The sequence below is a fragment of the Sceloporus occidentalis genome, unplaced genomic scaffold (assembly GCF_023333645.1).
Source record: "Sceloporus occidentalis isolate IW3139 unplaced genomic scaffold, rSceOcc1.0.p SCAF_212, whole genome shotgun sequence".
In the NCBI taxonomy this organism is placed as follows: Eukaryota; Metazoa; Chordata; class Lepidosauria; order Squamata; family Phrynosomatidae; genus Sceloporus; species Sceloporus occidentalis.
Genome location: NW_028317192.1, coordinates 945,166 through 966,657, shown reverse-complemented (window position 1 = coordinate 966,657; position 21,492 = coordinate 945,166). Strand labels below are relative to the sequence as shown.

The 21,492-nt window shown below is 41.0% G+C and overlaps 1 protein-coding gene across 12 annotated transcripts in view; it reads right to left on the bottom strand.

Moving 5' to 3' along the window:
- Positions 1–21,492, bottom strand: part of LOC149277525 (transcription factor 7-like 2) — a 107,520-nt gene that overhangs the window by 14,307 nt on the left and 71,721 nt on the right. For 11 of the 12 annotated variants that reach the window (XM_089502788.1, XM_089502790.1, XM_089502789.1 and 8 more), the window contains 3 exons: positions 4,485–4,617; positions 3,280–3,382; positions 2,118–2,204 (listed from right to left, as the gene is read on the bottom strand). In XM_089502788.1, coding sequence (XP_089358914.1) covers positions 2,118–2,204; positions 3,280–3,382; positions 4,485–4,617 — 323 coding nt within the window. The remainder of the gene's footprint in view (positions 1–2,117; positions 2,205–3,279; positions 3,383–4,484; positions 4,618–21,492) is intronic. The other variant, XM_089502798.1, reaches the window with a different exon arrangement.

Sequence of the window (21,492 nt, the reverse complement as noted above, 5' to 3'; positions counted from 1 at the left end):
CCATTGGAACACAGGAGTGATGGGAGTGATAAAGGGCCATTGGAACTCAGGAGTGATGGGAGTGATAAAGGGCCATTGGAACATAGGAGTGATGGGAGTGATAAAGAGCCACTGGAACACAGGAGTGATGGGAGTGATAAAGGGTCGTTGGAACACAGGAGTGATGGGAGTGATAAAGGGCCATTGGAACACAGGAGTGATGGGAGTGATAAAGGGCCATTGGAACACAGGAGTGATGGGAGTGATAAAGGGCCATTGGAACACAGGAGTGATGGGAGTGATAAAGGGCCATTGGAACACAGGAGTGATGGGAGTGATAAAGGGCCATTGGAACTCAGGAGTGATGGGAGTGATAAAGGGCCATTGGAACCCAGGAGTGATGGGAGTAGATAAAGGGCCATTGGAACTCAGGAGTGATGGGAGTGATAAAGGGCCATTGGAACACAGGAGTGATGGGAGTGATAAAGAGCCACTGGAACACAAGAGTGATGGGAGTGATAAAGGGTCGTTGGAACACAGGAGTGATGGGAGTGATAAAAGGCCACTGGAACACAGGAGTGATGGGAGTGATAAAGGGCCATTGGAACACAGGAGTGATGGGAGTGATAAAGGGCCATTGGAACACAGGAGTGATGGGAGTGATAAAGGGCCATTGGAACACAGGAGTGATGGGAGTGATAAAGGGCCTCTGTACGTCTATGAAGAGATTCCATTAAAAATCAGCCATTTCCAGCTACAATAGTCATTTACAACATTAACCCCGTCTGCGCTGGATTTCTGATCCATTTCATGTTATTTTAATGGGGAAAATCTGCTTTCCTTTCAAGGACATTTCTGAGTGACCCCAAACTTTTGAATGGCCGTGAATATAAATGGAGATGTTTAGGTTTCTCTAAATATTTCACCTGGAGAATTAAGCTATAAAGATAGAATATTAAAGATAAGGGGATATAAATGAGAAGGCGTTTTTTTCTACTTGTTTGTACTTCGTTACTGAAACAATTTCCGTGGCGTCCCAAGACCCCGGGACGGGACGGTCCAGCGGGGGTAATGTCATTAGCTCTCATCATAGAAATACATTATCCATTTTAACCCATCAGCAAAGACTAGACTCGCAACAATTTAATTAGCCAAGGCAGAGCAGAGCGTACAACCATCATTAGGGGTAATTAGCGAGAGCTTAAACATGGCGTGGGCAACCAGATTGTAAATAAAGCTAAAAGCCACTGGAAAATTAGCTGTTGGAGCAGAGGGGAGGAAAAAAAAGCCCCCACAGAAAGGATCTGTGCTCTGAGAATCGCGATCCTTTCATGTTGATGGGCATGTGTCCTCAGAGGAAACAATACCTCCCAAGTGTCCTGGACGGTCCTGTTTTTTTGGCTCTATCCTGCCACCCCTCTGTACTTTTGCAGGCAGTGGGGATCATGGGCTGGTTAGGGAGATCAGACCCCAAACACAGCCCCTACGTGACCCGTATATATACATTATATCCCGCCATTCCGCTTCAATACATTGTGCCCCAGCCCCACCTGTAATCACCCCCCAGGTGTCCTGGTTTGGGTACCTGGAGCCCCCACTACCCCAGCCCCCTTCGTGGTTGATCGCAGCCAGTAACAGTAATAAGTCCCCCTAAAATATGTGTAGTTTTTGAACAATTGTTCACATTATAAGTTAGCCCTGGGGGCAGCCATCTTCCTTTTCTACATGCCTCGTGTGAGGTAGTTCTTCTAACACATTGCATCGCATGGAAATATTTGGTTTAAATGTGAAGGGGCTCTTACTGTCACATTATCTAATCAAATGGAAGGTTACCTGGACCAATCAGCAACAATCAGCAGCTTAATTATAGGAGAGAGATAACGTAGCTCCTGAGAACAGGAAGTTATGATGGCTGCTACCATTGCATTCGCAGAGGGGGGTCCTAACACACATATATTGCTTGTAAACACAATTACACGGGTGTTTTTTTGCGTGTATAGAACATGTAGAATTTGGGGGGAAATGACAAATCCGGAATTTGACAAATATATATATATATATATAAACAGAGCTGTGTAATACGCTTTATAAATCAAATAATAATAACAATAATAATAATAATAAAAACAGGAACCCACCTTGACATGGAAGCGTTAACTGTAAGAGCTGTCGGGTAGGGGTGCCGGAAGCCCCCTGTTGTAATTGGGTAAACTGGCTGGCCCTGCCTGTAAAAGAAATAGAGGGGGGAAAAAAGGGGGGGGGGGGGGGGAAAGTTACAAATCTCACCACATTCTCATCTGATTAGGACAGAAATCTCGGGGATTGTTTTGCGCAGATCAAAGGCAAGAAGCACTAAGGCAATTCGAATGCCATAAATTTGACAGGGATGGCTAATTAAATTTTATAACCCTCAGCTTATGTCAATAAGGGCCCTTTTCCCCAGGCCGCTAGGTGTTTTGTTGTGATAATTAAAGGAGAAGCCTCGTCCGCTTTAATGGAGCCATCATACTAATTGAGTTTTACGTATGCAAAGCAAAACAATAATGAATGGAAATTTATACCAAAATACGGAGCAGAGAATCAAAGGGCTTCGGCTGCTCTGGGTCCCGTTTGCTATTTAGATCTCGGTGAGAAAACATTAAATTAACGGGACTTAATTTGTCGCCTTTTGTCAGATTAATGAGAGTTGACAACATTTACCGGGGGGAAAAAACCCCAAATCGTATTGTGGGGAACCAATAGACAGTCGCGGCTTGTTACAATAATTAATAATTACAACGCCTCGCGCCGGCGGGACGCCGGGAAAAGTCGTGTCGGTTTTTTTTGACAGGTGTTTTCTGAATAAGCTGCCTGGTGCCAGAAAAGATGAGGAACAAAGATGGAAACCGGAACGGTTAATCCGAACCCGGCACAGATATGTCTGCCTGGAACCTGGCAAAAAAGATGGCTGCCTGGAGCCCGGCACTGAGACGTCTGCCTCAAACCCAGAAGGGGCAGAACTATGGGGTGGGAATCCTTATTCTAAATATTTAGACCTTTTTGGACCTACACTTTAGTTAGAGGGACCCAGCTGGGACCTGCTATACTTTATATGCATCTGATATGGCTTAGGGGTAGGTACTGAGGCCATTATGGGTTTGTAATCTTTATAGCCCGGGGGTTAAAACGTCTGATAACTTTAGCAGATGCATCTACCCAACACACTAACGGACTAAGGCATGCGCGCTTAGCTCTTCATTTCATGTACAAACATATAAAACATACTGGAAACATAATGGAAAGAATTCTGGAACTGCTTACTGTGGTACTAACCATCCTAGCGGATGGGGTATCTGTCCTACGGTGCCCGGCGATAAAGGGTAATAGGGCGATATATCCGGAGGGTGAGGGGGCCGTGGGATTCCTGCAGAGAAAGACAAAGACACACAGGGCCTTCGGTGAGTATACTTCCTTTCGGACAGACAGAGGTGCTCAATCGGAGATGTTGTTAAAATTCAATATTTTAATTTGATAGGAGTTGTATTTCCACAAAAGCAAAAGGCTTACACTGTCAGAATGGACCTTGGCATCCAAAAATAAATGTATATAACGCAAAAAAATCTTTCAATCCATTTACAAGAATTGCTAAAAAAATGGAAATTAAAAAAAAATCTGTGGTGTAGCCTCATTTTAATCAGGATCCCGCAGTTTTAGTTCCTCTTAGAACCGTTTTGGTCTTCAAAAGGTGCACATTTTAATACAAACAGTTTTATTGCTCTGAGATAACTTCATGTAGGCAGCCATTTTTTCTCTACAAGCTCCGCCCCTTGCACGCCCGGATTAAATCACCATCATCAGGCTCTACCTGGCTCGGAGATTGGAGATATTTCAAAGTAATTCATAATATCCATAATATCATCCCATGGAATGTTCCTTTTGATTGGCCCGTTAGATTTGGTCGCTACGGTGATTCAAACACCAGGATTGCTTTTCATCTCCACCCCCCCCCCAAAAAAAAGAGATTAGGCCATTTTATAGTCTAGCCACGCAGATTTTTTAGAAATACATCCGCCGAGTATTTTTTTATTTATTAAATTCTTCTCTAACAAGCCGTTTCTCAGCCCTCGCGGTAAGAGAGCAGCCGCTCTGTCACCTAATAAATCTGAGCGCTCGTTCCTTTACTTCACATCCTAAAATTAGGGGATCAGTGATGGGCGAATAAATAATAAAAAAGCAGCTGCAGGGCGCCCTCGGCGGAGGAGAGATTTGAGCAGGGGGAGAAGGAGACTGCCGGCCCACGAGATTAATAATTAATGAAATGAATGCTTTGTTCCCCAAAAGCCAGGTGGGGCAGGTAACGCAACCGAGCTGCCGAGGCGACGGAGGGGCGTCCGGCAGAAGAATGACACAAATCCATGGTAGTTCCCAGTAAAACAGACATAACAACAAAAAAAAAAAGTAATAATAACATCATATTATTAGTAATAATGCACTATTTGGTACTCTGTGAATGAGGAGAACGGTACCTGTTTTGGGGTCCACGTCTGCCTGTAAGTGCGGGGGAGGGTTCCCAGGGGTAAAGTGCTCGTTGCTGTAAGTGATGAGCGGCGTGAGCGGGTGGACATGGTGAGGGTGCTGAACCACGGGCACTTTGTTAGACTGTTCCAAAAAAAAAAAAGGAGAAAAGGTGAAGGTTAGAGCCACGGAGAGGTTTTTTAGCTGTTGCACCCTCATAAAATGCTGCGCTACGGAATATGATGGCGCTATATAAAACAATAAATAATAATAAAAATAATAATAAAAGCAGATGAAGTGGGATGAGGACCATTAACGTATCTAAAGCCACTGACTGCTTCGTGGAGAGCATGAACTTTCTGAGAAACCGCTAGGAACCTTTCCCTTCCGGTCCGTAGCAGCCCCTCATCACGACGCACTCACCAGAGACCACCGAAGACCTCCAATATCTATATGTGAAAGTAATAAAATATCCTCGCTTTGCAGAAGCCCTAAATCCAGATTAAAGGGATTTGTCACATTCCAAATTATCCCCATCCCCAATTATCACTCCATAACTACTATACGGGAGCCGCCATCTTGCTGCCCCATCACGGGGTATAAATCGCCCGTCGCCCTGAGGTATCTGTGGTAATAGCATTACGGAGGGACCTGCGCGGCTGGAAACAATCTCTAGCGCTAGAGGCTCATGCGCCGTCCACTAAAACAACGCGGGGAGAGAACAGGAAGCGGCTTCCAACTTCCTGCTCAGGCTGACCAATGGGGTTTCGACTTATCAATAAAATGTAAAAATAATAATAAAAAAAGTGAAAGATGGTATTTGGGTCTGGATTCCATTACAATCCCTTACATACCAATATTTTGACTACATGCGAATTTACACATAAAAACATTTCTTAGTGAGCTAAAAACACATTCTCAGCCGTTAAACTGGATGTCATACAAAGCAGGTCACATGAGCCTCATTCTCACACTTTTATACAATCTTCTAACAGATACCCAACTATACACACTGCGATAATAATATGCATTCATTAATTGGCTAATAAACACAATAGGGGTGCTTTAAAGGGGCGTTCAATACTAATCCTTGTTGTGCCTCTCTCCTCCCCTGATGCCCCTCTCTCCCCCCCTGATGCCCCTCTTTTCTAGGAGGTCAGAATGTTTGCTGGGTATGAGGGTATTGCAGGGTTCTACAGCCCTTAAAGCCCCGATAATGTGTATAGAAACAGCAGGAAACGGCTTTATAAATTAAACGGGGTAAATAAACCCCATTATTCTTCTAATAAATGCCCCACTCAGCTAAACAAAGCGCCCCGGCCCAACCACACCTCTTCCACACCCCCTAAAACAAAAATGCCCAAATATGGTAAATTAAAGGCTGGTTGGTACATAATGGATACATTTTATCCTCCATGTTTCCTGCTCAAACCTTAATCAGTCGTTGGTCTCGTCTTAGATTCAGGAGCCGTATGTCTATCCCATGCATGTTTAATCCCCTCACTGTATTACCCTCTACCACTTCTGCTGGGAAGCTGTTCCACTTATCTACCACCCTCACAACACGTTTCAAGCTGCAATGACGTAAAGAAGTGGGTTCTGTACATTTTCTAAACCTGGGATTATAAAGATATATTTTTAATCACACCAGGCTGTCTCTTTCCGTAGTAGACGCGTTTTTGGAGATATTCTGGGTGTTTACTCGTTAGAGACGTCTCATTTTGCGGTGGTCCCGTCTGGGGCCGTCTATGGGAGAGCTGGTGTCAGAATAAGCTGCGGGAGTTGATGTTGGGTTCACCTTGATGACCCACGGTCTTTTTTTAACTTTAATTACCGTGTAAGTATGTACCAACCACAGGCTGACGAGGACGGGGCGCGCAGTCCGGATCTCCAACAACTTGTGAGCCGCATTAAACTTTATATTTTTAGTTCGTGGGGCAGAATCTGAGGATTTGTCTCGTATATAAAATCATTTCTCTTTTATTTATACCCAAATCACACCCGAGTCGCTCCCGCCTGGAGAAGGAGCCGGATCGGTAAACGATCGGCGGGGATTATTTTGTAATGAATTTCTATCCCCGTCTCGGCCGATCCCATTGACCGGACGCCGGCACGAGAAACGTTGTAACAACCCGAATGTATCCAGATAAGAATTCCGCCCCGAAATTCCCAGCGGAAGCTTTTAACTGAAATCTTACAAGAAAACCGTTTAACTATATGAGGTGGCCGAGCGGATAATGAGACCCTCGTACCAGCGGATGGCGGGGGATTAAAGACAGCGAGAGAGAATCTCTGGAGATAGAATCTGAGGGGCACAAAATGCCAAGAGGAGGACGGGGCAATAATTCTGCCTCTACTGCCTCTCTATAAAGAGAACGCAAACTGGCATGCCATTTAGTTATATGGCGCCAGCAGATGGTGATCCCTGTCTCTCGAGTCGACGTGAGGGCCATGGGGTGCAAAGAGTTAAAGCAAAATCCATTGAGAAAGTGAAATAATCAGAAGAAAAGAAAAATCATTGTTTTCTTTTGTATCTACATCGTCCTCCATATTACCGAGGCAGTTTACGCAGGGGGGGGGGTTAAAAAAATGCAAAATTACAACTCTAGATTGTCAGCTTGTGAGCCAAGCGCTTGTTATCTAATTATCTATATAAATAAAAATAATAATAGTAATAATAAATAATCATAATAAAAAATAACAGTAATAATAATAATAATAGTAATAATAAATAATAAAAAATAACAGTAATAATAATAATAGTAATAATAAATAATCATAATAAAAAATAACAGTAATAATAATAATAGTAATAATAAATAATATTAATCATAATAATAATAATAGTAATATTAATAATAATAAATAGTGATAATAATAATATTAATAATAATAAATAGTGATAATAATAATAATAATAATAGGGTGAAATACACATTACACTGAATTTTTATTATTCTGCGTCTAAAATACTTGGCCCTTTTTATGTAAATAAAGATGTCAGTTTCACCCAAATAACATTAATGAGCTTCTAGAGATCTGATGGGAAAATAAAAGCATTTTGCAGGCACTGTTGCTGGCTCAGCATTATGGGAGTTGCAGTTCACAGCCGCCGGATCGGCGGCTTTTCTCAAAGTAAAGGATGGCGTTGAGTTTGTGAAACCTCAGGAGGTGCCGTGCCAGGGACTGCTGCTGGCAGGGCTCCGCGGGGAGGAAAAATCCATGCGCGGCCTCTGACCTTTGAAGAACACTTGGGATTCGTGTTGCGCTGAGCCCTGCGTGTGGCTCTCTGCCTTCTAATACACAAAGGGGCAGACAGGAGACGCTGGAGCTCGCTCCGTGCCCCAAACGGCCCCTCTCGAGGGCAGCTTATGGGAAGTTACCATTCACAGCAACAACAAAAAATCCCATTAATCACCAGACAGTGGAAACAAGTGGGCTTCTGCCCCCCCTCTGCCTCTTTGCCCCCCCCCCCCGCTCAATACCCCCCCATTTGCTTCCTTTTGCTGCGGGAACGGGAGAGACTTTGAAAGGGCTTTCATGAGACGGAAGAACAGTAAAATAAGTTCTGTAAAAGGTCTGCGGCCATCGGAGTTACTGAGACCCCCTGGAGCTGCCTTGTATGTTAGAAAGGAGGGGGCGAGATTCGTGTCACGGGGATCCATTAAAAATAGCCCTATCATTCCTGCCCCGAGCGGCCGGCTGACACAGACAGGCGAACGGGCAATCGCGGGAATTCCTGCAACTTTACCCGGTGCTTGTCTGACCCCCCCCCCCCCCCCCCCGACACCAGATCCTCCAGCATCCCAAACGCACCGGAGACTTTACCGGAGCGGCCCCTCCGAGCCATCTGCATACACAGACACAACACTCAAACCTCAACCAGTCGCCGGTCTCGTCTTACATTCAGGAGCCGTATGCCTATCCCATGCATGTTTAATACCCTCACTAAATTACCCTCTACCACTTCTGCTGGGAGGCCGTTCCACCTACCTACCACCGATTAAAGAAAAGCTTCCTTACACCACATCTAAATCTCTGACCCTCTCGTTTTAGGCTATATGTCTCCTATAATCATTCCTTATATACATGAGATGCATGCAGCCCCTGCCCGTCTCACATGAATATTATCCATAGACTAATAATAACATTAATATATAATAAGGAACCCCCTCTGCCTATTCTGAGCATTAAAATGATGATGAGAATCCTCCTGAAGGCACAGAATGTCCTGTTTCGGGGTAAAATGTAACATTGTAACAATATCTGTGTTATTGCGTAACTTCTGCCACTGTCTGAATATCACCAGGGAAGATTACAGTCTATATTTTACGTTATATGTGTTACAGATCCTTTATGAAACTACATCATTCTTCTGTAATAACGTTAATTAGAACAATACAGCAGGAATACAAACAATTTAACGTAAACAAGTTTTACTTTACTGAGAGGGTGGTAGATAAGTGGAATAGCCTCCCAGGAGAAGTGGTGGAGGCTGATACAGCGAGGGGATTTAAACATGTGGGGGGTGGACATTTTAAGAGGAGACCAAGGGATGATATTTTATAAATATATCAATAAAAACAAAATATTACTGGAAATTCCGAGCCACCACCCAGAGGCAGAGGTTGCCAGAGCGATATGTATATGTATATGGATATTTATATATGTATATATATAAATATATATATAGGGACTAAGTATAGAAATATAGAAGCTCCCTGGTCAGTATTACAGCCTGGCTACTAAGTCAAAGCATCAGCCCATCAAATATGATATGTGGCACTCCATTTTTAGTGGCTTAAAACTCCTATGATCCTCAGCCAGCCTCCAGTAGTTATGTCCATGTAGCTTTACTATTACCCGAGTAACATTTTACAAGCCGGGTTAATACTAGTCTTTAATTGTTTAAAGAAAAAAAAATGACATTGTCTTTTTTAAACCCGAGGCGATTCCGGGTTAAATGCTAAACGGAGGCACTTGGCGCCTATTGGGGGCGTCCTGAATGCGGAAATGTCCTACAGGGTATTACTGCCCCCCACCATCCGCTAATACCCTTTCACACGCGCTTTCTTACCGCTTCCGTTACAGATCATTAAAAACAAAAATGTAACAAAACGCCAGAGATTCATTTGGTGAAAAATATTTATTCCGCCTTTTGTGATCCGATACAAAAAGCCTCTTAATATAATTCACCCCTCGCCGGGGTCTTAAAAGCAGCATTTTTTTCTCTCTATCGATAACTCTTTTTGTCACATAAAAGCGAGAACAAAGGTCCCATGTTCTAATAAAATAGTATATTTGTCCAAAAACAGCTAGAATTTCAGTATCTTTGCCCATGAAATCTGCCCATTTCTACAGCTGTTATAAAGACTCGAACCTTAATCAGTCGTTGGTCTCGTCTTAGATTCAGGAGCCGTATGCCTATCCCATGCATGTTTAATACGCTCACTGTATTACCCTTTACCACCTCTGCCGGGAGGCTGCTCCACTTATCTACCACCCATTAAATGAGAAAAATACTTTCTAACATCACATCTAAGCCTCTGTTCTGGTTTGAATCCATGGCATTTTGCATTTCTCCTCCTACAGCCTTTCTTTTAAACCTCATCGAAGAAATGCTGAACCCCAAATCCTACATTATAACCAAATGACCACTTGGGAAAAAAACTAAATCATAAAAATACAAAAAAACCCACAACATTTTTAAGGTGAATTCACAGCTAATCAGTAATTTCAGGATTTTTGTTAACATAATCTACTGCTCCAGGCTGCAGCGATTCGATGAATGATTGTCTTTCGAAACATTGTATCAAAATAGGCAAAGCAATCCAGGCCCACCAGCATTGAAGGGGTTAACCCAATTACTTATCAATTGCCCCCAGAGTGGGTTTTTTTTGGGATGATTACAAGGTTCTGGCTGTCCTGGATACAACGGATAAACGTTCAGTTAATAGAGGGGGGGGACTGAGGTATGGGTCTGACCGGTAAAGGGGCATGACCCCGAAACGTTGGCGCACTTACCCAGCAGTTCAGCCCCACGTGCCACCCGCCGAACTCCTGCAGCAGAGACAGTCCACAGGCCGGCACAGCCTTCCAGTCGCTCAGCCCGTCCATTCCGCCCGGAACGTCGTCGCTCGAGTACATTATCCTCACCTCTGCCGCCCCAACTAAGATTCAGAGCCGGGGGCTCGCTGGTGACCCTCTGCTTTGACTCGCCCGCCTCTGAATCCCCTTCTTACACCTGAGAGCCTCAAACCTCCCCTTCACCATACGAGTAACCGAATTAGCAGCAAAGCGCCGTGCCCTCTGCTCTTCGGCCCCTCGGCCCCGCGCGGACTCCAAGTTCACCGTCCCTGGTCATAGTAAATTCGGAAATTGCTCTTGCGTGTAATACCGCCGGACGCAGCCATGGTAACAACGTTTCAGCCGCTCCTTGGGTTCTAAGCATCACGTTTTAAGCCTGCTTCCGCGTTTGCCCCATTTCTGCCCCCCTCCAGGGTTGACCACTATCCTTGAACTGATGAGTGGGGTTAAAGAAAAACCTACAGGGCTCCCAGGCAGATAATTCCGATACGAGTCGAGGGGGAATCCCACTGTGTGAAGAGCTGCGGTCTATCTGTACCAGTTACATACTGGGAATACTGTTTCTTGTGGAGTCAATGAAGGAATGCAGGGTTCCTCCGTCACAGTGTCACCAGTTGACACCGTGCGTGGCCTTTGCATAGAGATCGTCTCTCTTTCTTCCGCCGTAACCTTCGCTCGCCATTAAATACCAATTTGGTTTGAAGAAACCGGTAATCAACACAATAGAGGGGAGAGCTTTTGTTAAACTGGGCTCCCGGCGGATAAACAAGCTTATCCCACACACGAACAACTCAATGCGGCCATTGTTAGCGGACGGCTGCCTGAATGGGAGGGATTTTTTTTTGTTTTCTTTTCTTCAAGTGTTTGGGGGGCTTTCGCTACCCTTCCCCGACGTTCAAACACAAGCAGGGCCATCATTTCGAGTAGGACAAGACATTTAAAGACGACGGACAGCTGATCTCCCAAAACGAGACGTCCACTCGGCAGAAACCGTCCCTAACTTTTGGCACGAGGGGGGGGGGGCTGTCAACCTCCAAAATGTTTCTAATTTTCTACAATCCTATAAAATCACACCTTCGACCTTTTTTTTAAAACAAAGCTAAAATATTTTGTTTAAAAAAAAAAAAGCAATAGGACCTTTCACTGCAACTTTTTTTTTACAAAAAAATTCTCATTTACTCGACTTGTCGAAAAAAAAACTAAATGTGAAAAAAAAAACCTGCACAGAATTCTACTTTAACCTCCTTGGGGTCGGCCAAAAAATCCTTAAGGCCCCTAATGCCAAAACAAAACTCGGTGATTTCTCTTTACAAGACACAAACAAAGGCAACAAGGCTTCCATCTGACAAGGTAAAGCCCCCCAAACAACAGGGGCGGCTAATTGCCTTCCCTCCTTCCATTCAGCCGGACCACCACACTCCAGCGACTGCCTTTTGTAGCACGTGCAATTTCTTAAGTAAACGGAGCGTTTTGCCGGCTGCTGATGGACAGCTCCCAATCGCTTAACAATAATAACCCACCAAGTGTAGCCTGTCGGACAGACGTTCCCAGCTGAGAATTCGTTATACGCCGTCCCCCCCCCTTAAAAAAAAAATGAAGACTCAAAAAGAGGCAGGAAAGCCAAAAACACACACGAGAAAAATCTCTCCGTTCAGCGAATACATTCCAAAACAGATGAGCAACGAGTATCTCTCTAAGGATATCGCAAGACAATGTGGGGTCCCACGAGGAAACAGAGCTCGCAAAAACATCCACGTGAAAACAAAAACATTACAAAACAATTAGGTGAAAATGTGACAAATACTGCAAACCACCTAATTAAATACTTTAGAAAAAAAAGAATCCATGGAGTATTTCTTAGTAACGTGAAAAGAAAAGAGACAGTGCAAGTTGTAAAGTGACACTTATAAAAAGAGTGATTTTTAAAGAAAATGAACGTTAAAAAAAAAGAAAAAGAAAAAAAATCTATTGTGTTCATTCACAGAAACAAGCGCCTGTGTTCCATATATATATACATATACATGCAGCAGGCGATACGGGCGACTCGAAAACACGCTGCTCATGAAATTTTCATTAAAGTGATATAGTTTAAAAAAAAAAAAAAAAAGTGGCAAAAAAGTGGGAAAAAAAACCCCCAAAACATTGAAATGAAACAAAATGATTTTTACGCAACGGAGGCAGAAGAGAAAGAAAGTGAAAACGAGCCAATCTTACCATTTACAAGTTTAATTACGAGTGCTCCACGCTGCTTGCTTGGGATCATACCGCCGATAAGAGCCTTCCACACACCGACGGCGTGAGCAGCTCGTGCAAGCAAGACGTGTCTGCCGGCGCCACTGGAGGGCAGCACCCTACCCTAAACCATTCAGAGCCGACACTCCGCAAAGATGACGGCTTCCCACCGCAGCTCTTCCGTAAAGATGCTCAAAGTTCAGGCATCCATAGAATTATCCGGGTTTGTCGGCACTGGCATAATTATTAAAATCTCCCCCAATTCAGTGACAGTCTCTTTAACAAGAACCTCTTTTTTTTCGATACTATTTAACCCCCCCCTCCTCCCCTCATCCTGCGCGCATCCTACGTTTTTGTTTTTTTTTTGCTCTTTTTTTCTTTCTTTCTTTTTTTGTTGTTTTGGTGGTTTTACTTTCCAACCTTCAGCGAAAAGGAACAAAAGCAGATATTTTGCCTCCTGACTTGGCAAATATAAAAGGCAAATCCCCAGTTCTCAAAAGTTTCTAGTCTGGCGTAGCCAGAGCGTTTCTATGAAACAGGGAAAAGAGCGGATTTTCACCAGAAACAAAGAAAGAAAAAAAAAAACTATATATATAACAATACATAAACACAATCTGATAAAAAAAAAAAGAAAAAAAATACCCGTTGGTCAAAACCCTCCCAAAAAAGACAACCAACGCGCCTACGGGTGATCCCGGCCGACGATTAAACCCCCGTCCTCGCCCCAGCAAATTCTGTCCTGGGTTAAGAATGATAATAAAAAAAAATAAACAAAAATAAAGGGACGGCTTCTTACAGAAACTCGATATTCCCTTCGTTCTAAAAAGCGAAGGGGATCCTCGGACATATTGAACGGCCGCCGCGCCGTTCGAGGAGAGGGAGGAAAGAAATGACTATTGATCTTCAAATAGCGATAATTGAAAAGATCAAAAAAGATTAAACAAAATAAAAAAAGAAAAGAAAAAAAAAATGCGCTGACTTACCATGCTATGCTCTTTTTTTTTTGTTGTTGTTGTTGTTGCAACTTTGTAGAAATTTTCGCTCAAAGAAGCTTCATCGGATGTGTCAAATTTTTTCGCGGGCTGTGATTGTATTATTTCCGCAGCCCTGCTTTCCGACGCTTCAGAACTTTTCCCCCTTCCCCTTTTTTTTTTTTCTTTTTTTTTTTTGTTTGCGGTACCTAGCCCTTTTTTTTTTTTTGCGAAAAGACTTTAAAAGCCTTCAGCTCAGCAAACCAGCACAAATTATCTTGCCACCTTGCGCAGCTCTGAAGCTTTTGGCCGCTAACTTTGGAAGGCCCTTTACTACTGCATCAAAATTAGCATTGTCAAAGCGCTTAATGAATATTAATATTGTATTTGTCATTGGAGCTGGTCCGTTGCTGAACTCCAAGTCATCCATCAGGGACAAGATTAAGAACACAATTATTTCTGACTGACAGGGACCAAATCTGCTAGATTTTTTTTTTTTTTTTTTTTTTTAAACAATTCGGGGGGGAAAAAATACAATATCATCATCTTAAAGGTGTCTCCCGGGGGACCGGGGGAACAGATTAATACGCTTCTAATGAAGTAGAGATCATTATATGTGGAGTACTAAGGCATAAACGTAACTATTTTGTTATGGGGGCTTTTTGATAAGATTTTTTCTTTTTTAAATAATTTCAAGTTGGCTTTTAATTTTATTTCTATTTATTACATTTAAAAAAAAATGGGAAAAAAATCCCAAAAAATAAAGACCAAGATATAAACATCCCGGTTGGGTTAATTTTACATGTTCTCCTTTTTTCCCCCTCTTATTGTAGATAAGAAATCACAGTAAGTCATTTTTTAAACACATTTTACAAGAAAATCTTTATCTGTCTTTTTTACTTTTAGCCTCCTTTTCCCGAGAGGTTTTTATATCTCACTTGTAGGTGAACTACTTTGTTCTTGTTATTTTTTTTAAGAGAATTCTTTAAAATCTGGTCTCCTGCTTTTTACCGACATCTTCCCCAAATAAAAATATCAAAAAAACTGCATTCACTGGAGTATTTTTTGGGGGGGATGGGGTGGGCAACAGAATGAAATGAAATGTGAATTAAAACATTCTACACCAAGTTCATGGAGATTCCGCCGCAAACATAAAGGGGAACCAAACATTATACAAAAAAATTACAATAAAAAAAACACTTAAAACAAATAAAAGAATAACGCCCATCGAGTACGAAGAATGTTGTGAATTCCACTTTTTTGAACATTTAATCCAACAATTATTTATTTTTAGAAACTCTTTCGACAATAATTTTTTTCATATATTACATGTTTGTAAAGTTTATATTTTTTTTCCTTTTTTTAAGGAAAACAAAGCCGTCAAAAAACAAAAAAAAAAAAGCTAAATGACAGATGTGTCGGATAATCTGTCCAATGATTCGTCGGGGTAATCTGCGGCTCCCACTGTCCACCCCAATGGTCTCTAATACCATTAAGAACCCTTAGATGAACATTCTAAATTAGAGGTTTGTTCTAGAAGGGTGTGAATTTGACCCCTGGTGCCAAAAGAAAAAATACATTCTCCGAACCTCTCTATAGCACATACAGATGGTTTTAAGAAGGTGATAGAAAAACCCAAAAACAGAATTAAAAGCTTTGCCATTATCTCTCTTTCACAGCATTGTCCGCCGCCGCATTTCCCTCTCCGTACTTTTGCCGAAATAATAAAGAAAATAAATCTATTTAGAAAGAAAGAGCGTTTCGGGGATTATCGGTAGGTGCTCGCGGAATACGGGAAACGCATCATAAGAAGCCAAACGCTGCAACGAACGCCATTCGCCGTTTATTTTTAAAAAGGCATTTGTTTTATTTCCAAAGCAAAGTTAACCTTCTGCCACTAACATGATTAAAAATATCTCGGCAATGACATCAGCGCAGATTGAGTGTGGGGGTTTTTTTTTTTGTTTTTTTTTGGCGAACGCCATTTCGCCGCCGCGGAGCTCTTTTAATGCCGGCTGCCCGTCTCGATTAGTTTATAGGAAAGGTTAACAAAGATGGCATATAAAATGCTCATTCCCGCACATGACGGCACAACCTACTTTATGAATGAATGTTCACGGATCAGCTGATATTTGATATTATTAAAAAAATAAATAAAAACACTGCTATTTTTAGAATCTCATTACAAATTAACCAAGTCTTCTTTTTTTAATTCAACAAAACACCACAATATAAAAAAAGGATAATAAGAATCTAAATTACATATCAACTGAACAAATAATATACATTTTTTTTATTTTATTTAACACCGTATAAAAAAGGTACAGATATTTTCTATTACAAAATTCCGAATCAACCAAGCCTATATATTTCTGATTTAACCAATTCGCTGTCAATTTTTGCCAACCCTTTTTGTCAGTAACATAAAAAGAAAAAAAAAATCAGAATTGCGTTTTGCATTATTTTAAATGATTTACTTGTTTTCTAAGCAAAAAGGAACTTTCCGAGACGCGAGACAAGAAGCGCACATTTATTTCCGGCTAAACCCTTCCTCTTGTTCCATTTTAATATTACAAAGACCTTAATCCTGCAATGAGCGCTCAGGTTGGGAACTTCTAACGTCTCCGATCTTGATTTCGCAAATTACAATAACGACATTAAGTACACATCACACTCCTAGTTTTTAATAGTCTGCCTTTTCTCCTTTTTCTCTTTTTTTTTCCCCCCTGTATCCCCAGCACGAACGCATCAGCACTAGTTTCAAATTAACTCTCCGACTTTGAAACTTATTGATCTGCTATTAAGACACTAGTGAACTTGATGAAATGAATGCTGTAGGTGCAGCGAGGACTTCAAAGCATCGCGCGGCCGTATAAAGCAAGCGTCTTTGATCCTAACTCCGATCTGCAGAGGGTTTAAAGCCCAATTCTCCCTAAGCTGCCCTTCACTCTCATTGCGTCTGATGTTTTAGCAGTCAGAGTCTTGATACTCTTAATAAAGCAAATTTTAGCAAATGATTTTTTTACAATGGCAAAAATTAATTATATAAAATGTATCCCTTTTTTTTTTCTCTAATTTGATTTCTGAAGTTACCAAAAAGAAAAGGGAAAGAGAAAAAAAACCTTAATTGTAGCAATTATAGATTTCAAAAGAAGCTACATGTCCAAAAAAATAAAAAAGGGAATTCTTAAGTGAATTATTTGCTCAAAATATAAAAAAAAAATGTATTTGTCTTGCATTAGGCTATTGCAATGGATTCGGAGAGATTTCCAGCAGGTTGATCGCATTATTTTAAGGCTTTTTTTTATTTTTAAGAATATATAGAAAAATAACTTGCTTTCCAGACCATAAGCTTTATACCTGCCAAGTGCATATATATATATCGAGCCCCTGTTTGCAGAAAATACCATGAATTATGACAAATTTATGGATCACATTTATGTTTAAATCATTTATTTGGAGATTAAAAGCTACATTCTATTAAATACTGAAATCTGGATTTTAGAACAAAAACCAAACAGGTCCAAAATAGGGCATTCATATTAATGCAAATATATATATATATATATATAGAGAGAGAGAGAGAGAGAATATTTATTTATTTATTGGAGGGAAAAATCTAAATTCACATTGTTGGAAAAAAAATTAAAAAAGGTAGAATGACATTTTTTTTGGAGGGGTATTTTAATATATATATATATATTTCGTAATTTATTTTACAAGGATTCCGAGTGCTAGCTTAGTTGACACGGAGCACTTGAAAACTGCATATTATTTCTCCTCTAAAAAAAAAAATAAACTAAAAATGTTTTAACAAAATAAAGTTAAAAAGTGACATTCTAAATGACTCCTCTTCTCCGTGACATTTTATTTTTTTGATAACTCAATCACTGTAGCGTATTTTTTTTGTTTTTTTTTTCCCTGTGTTAACCTTAATATATTTTTAAAGTAATTTCTTTTGTGTTTAATGTTGATACTTAAGCTACTTGCAATTCCAAAAGAAGTCAACACTCCAATTGTGACAATGTTCAAAAGGCTTTCTCATGCCACAAGCGCAAGGAGAAAAAACTTTCTCCAATTAGTGAAGGAAAAAAGAGGGAGAAGGCATAGCGGTGGTTTCTCAAAGACCGAGGCCTCGCGGCAAAGCTGTCACGTACTGAGGATTGATCAACAGGACTGCAATTTCTAATGGCATGTTGTCATGATAACGGAGCCACGGGGAGTCACCTGCCGTACGCTTCACAGACAACTCGAGAATACGGGGGCAACAAACCGGGGAACCGGCTCTGCCTGTCCCTTCCGTCGGGGAAAGGAGGCTCCGACAGAATCTCCCACCCTACTAGATCCCAGAGACCCCACAACGGGATCTTCACTTAAATACTTAGGAGATCAAGAGTGACTTAAAAATATAAAAAAAAAACTATCAAGGCACACATATTGGACATCGCTTACCGCGTTCATAGATTATTCTATTCAAGATGAGGGGTATTTGGGTTCGGAACCGGTAACGGGCTTGGTGCCGACGCTCTACGCGGAATGTTGAGTTACCGGTTCTGTAGCGCGGCACACTCCGGCGGGTGAATAAACACGTATGAAGGGAATCATGTTTCCCAATCAACGTTTGTCTAAAACACGCATCTGATTGCCGTCATAGAGGGGTATGGTTTGTGGGGTGTTTTTTTTGCCAATTATTGTTAAAAATAAAAACTTATGGTTTCCGATTCTGATCCAGGATTATTTCTGAGATTCAAATATGTTTTATGGATGTAATACCTTACAAAATCCATGGTATTCATAACATTAAAATATGTATATATTATATATATACTTTATATATAGAGAGAGAGAGAGAGAGAGAGAGAGCGAGAGGAAGAAAGCGAGAGTGTGTGAGAGGGGCATGTGTATGTATCTGTAAAAAATAAATAAATATATATAAAAAAAATCATAAAATGTATTCAAATGTCAAAAATAGATTTTGTAATAAATGTATATATATATATATATATAATTATATATTATATATGCACACAAATATAATACATCCTATATAATAAAGTTCAGTAGCGGAAATTAGTAAACCATGCGCAATATATATATATATACATATACCTCTTTACAATTCCATGCAATAATACACAAGTACACACACACGATACATACAACAATATATGTACTTTAATTTTATATATATGTATTTAGATTAGTCGTATTAACATGCAACGGCGAAAGACTCGATATCCCCTCCCATACATTGAAAAAAAGTCAAATAAAAGTTAAAGAAGTTTTTTTTTTTTTACGCTCATAAATCCGTAGCCCGACTCGTCATGCAAATCACGTACTGTAACCTTTTATCGGCTCAGCCTCTGGACTCATCACTCGATAAAACTCCTAGCCCGCGGCAGCGGCTTAACCGAGGGACGCAGACCAATGAAAAAAAGCCTCATCGTGTTTGCATTTCAAATGGCGAGAACGGGAAAAAGAAGCGCTAACTGATCACTGCCCGTGGAATTAATTGGATATTCTGAGAATAAGGTCTGCCTGATGATCCTTGGAGGCTAGGCGCTAGTCAAGACCGCATTTGGAGCGGTGGCTTCAAACGCGGACCGCTTGGGGGTGGTGGACATATCGGGGCTTTAGCGCTTCTCCCTGAAGGCCCAAAAAATAATCAGATGCAATGAACCAAACACAACTAATCTATTCCATAATTATACGGCCCGCAAATCCAATAAACTTCCCAATATTAGCAGAGAATTAAGCAAAAATAACAAAGTATGGACTCTCTCTCAAGTTCCTTACTCTTCTCGTCTTGAAAAGAAGAGATTACCCAAAGCGTCTTGGGTTTTTTTTCTCTTAACCAAAAAATATCAGCTTTACTATTCTTTTATTCTTTGTAAAAGATTCCATTTGGAACCCGTACCGGTTCCTTAAGCTTCGTCTCATGGATTTGCGACCCCCTCGCCCCGAGCGTATGAAATAACCCTGACCGATATTAGTCTATCTCTCCTTTCAGACACCTTCTAATCTAACCTTTTCTTTTCTTTTTTTTTTTTTAAGACTCTTTGGCTTTCAAACCCAAAAGAGCATAAAGAATTTGCATTGTCGATGGGCGATGGGAGATTGAACTAAGACTTTGGCTCAGCCCGGACCTAAAAAAAAAAAAAACCCCTTCTGGATAAACAGATGCTTGCGCCACCAAACAGACCAGAGTTGGAGGGGGAAAAGGCGACGAGATTAGGATCCTTCCCCAAATGTTCCATCTTTCTATCGACTCCCGGCCTAGCGTGAGGTGTCAATTTGGACTCCAAAGAGAGCGCACGAATTCGCAGCGGTCCCATTATGCAGTCTCCTCGCTCATTGTAGATTCTGTCAACGAAGTCAATCTTATTAACTTCCGCTCTGGTTCACACATGACATTTCCTTCAATTTTCTTGCTGACATCAAAAACATCAATTAGCAGCTTGAAAATAGGAAGGAACGAATGACAGAGCCCGATAACGTCAACTATTTGAAGCCAAGGGTAAATCTATTCTCCGGTTCTGAATGCGTTCATTACAATTGCATTTTCAAAGCGGACCTCCAAATAGCAAAGAAAATTAAATTTATCATCTAGAAATGCCTAGAAATTGTTTTTTTAATCCTATGTCTATCTCTCCATCCCAGAGTGTAATACAAAGTATCGCAATTCAGTCCCACGATAACGTGCCTCAACTTTAATAGAAGTTGGAATATAATGTCTGCATTCTCCGTGCCATTACTACAAAGTTTGAGGACAATATGTATGGGTGGGTGGCTTTGGCTAGGAGATGGCGAGAGACACAGATACTTCGAGCTATAAGAAGTCAAGGTGAAAAATGGTGGTGTCCAATTTAAGACGGGTCAGAAATTATGATGTCATGGGAAATTATACTTCCAGATGTAAGAAGTCCTAGTGAAAAATGGAGGTGTCCATCTTAAGCCGAGTCAGGAATGATGAGATCATAGGAAAATATACTTCGAGATGTAAGAAGTCATAGTGAAAAATGGAGGTGTCCATCTTAAGCCGAGTCAGGAATGATGAGGTCATAGGAAAATATACTTTGAGATGTAAGGAGTCATAGTGAAAAATGGTGGTGTCCAATTTAAGACGGGTCAGAAATTATGATGTCATGGGGAATTATACTTCCAGATGTAAGAAGTCATAGTGAAAAATGGAGGTGTCCATCTTAAGCCGAGTCAGGAATGATGAGATCATAGGAAAATATACTTCGAGATGTAAGGAGTCATAGTGAAAAATGGTGGTGTCCAAATTAAGACGAGTCAGGAATTATGACATCATAGGAAATTATAATTCGAGATGTAAGAAGTCATGGTGAAAAATGGAGGTGTGCAACTTAAGATGAGTCAGGAATGAGGACCTAACAGGAAATTAGACTTCAAGATGTATGATGTCATAGTGAACAATAGAGGTATCCAACTTAAGACGGGTCAGAAATTATGACGTCATAGGAACATATACTTCGAGATGTCCAACGAGCCCAAGTCAAGTTATGTCAAGTTATGCAAGATAATATATTTCAAGATGTAAGAGGTCAAGGTGAGAATTGGAGATGTCCCACTTAAGATGAGCCAAAAATTATGTCAATACCAGAAAATATACTACGAGCTACAAGAAATCAGGGTGAACAATGGAGATGTCCTACATGAAACGAGCCAAAAATTATGACATTATAAGAAACTATCTATATCACTT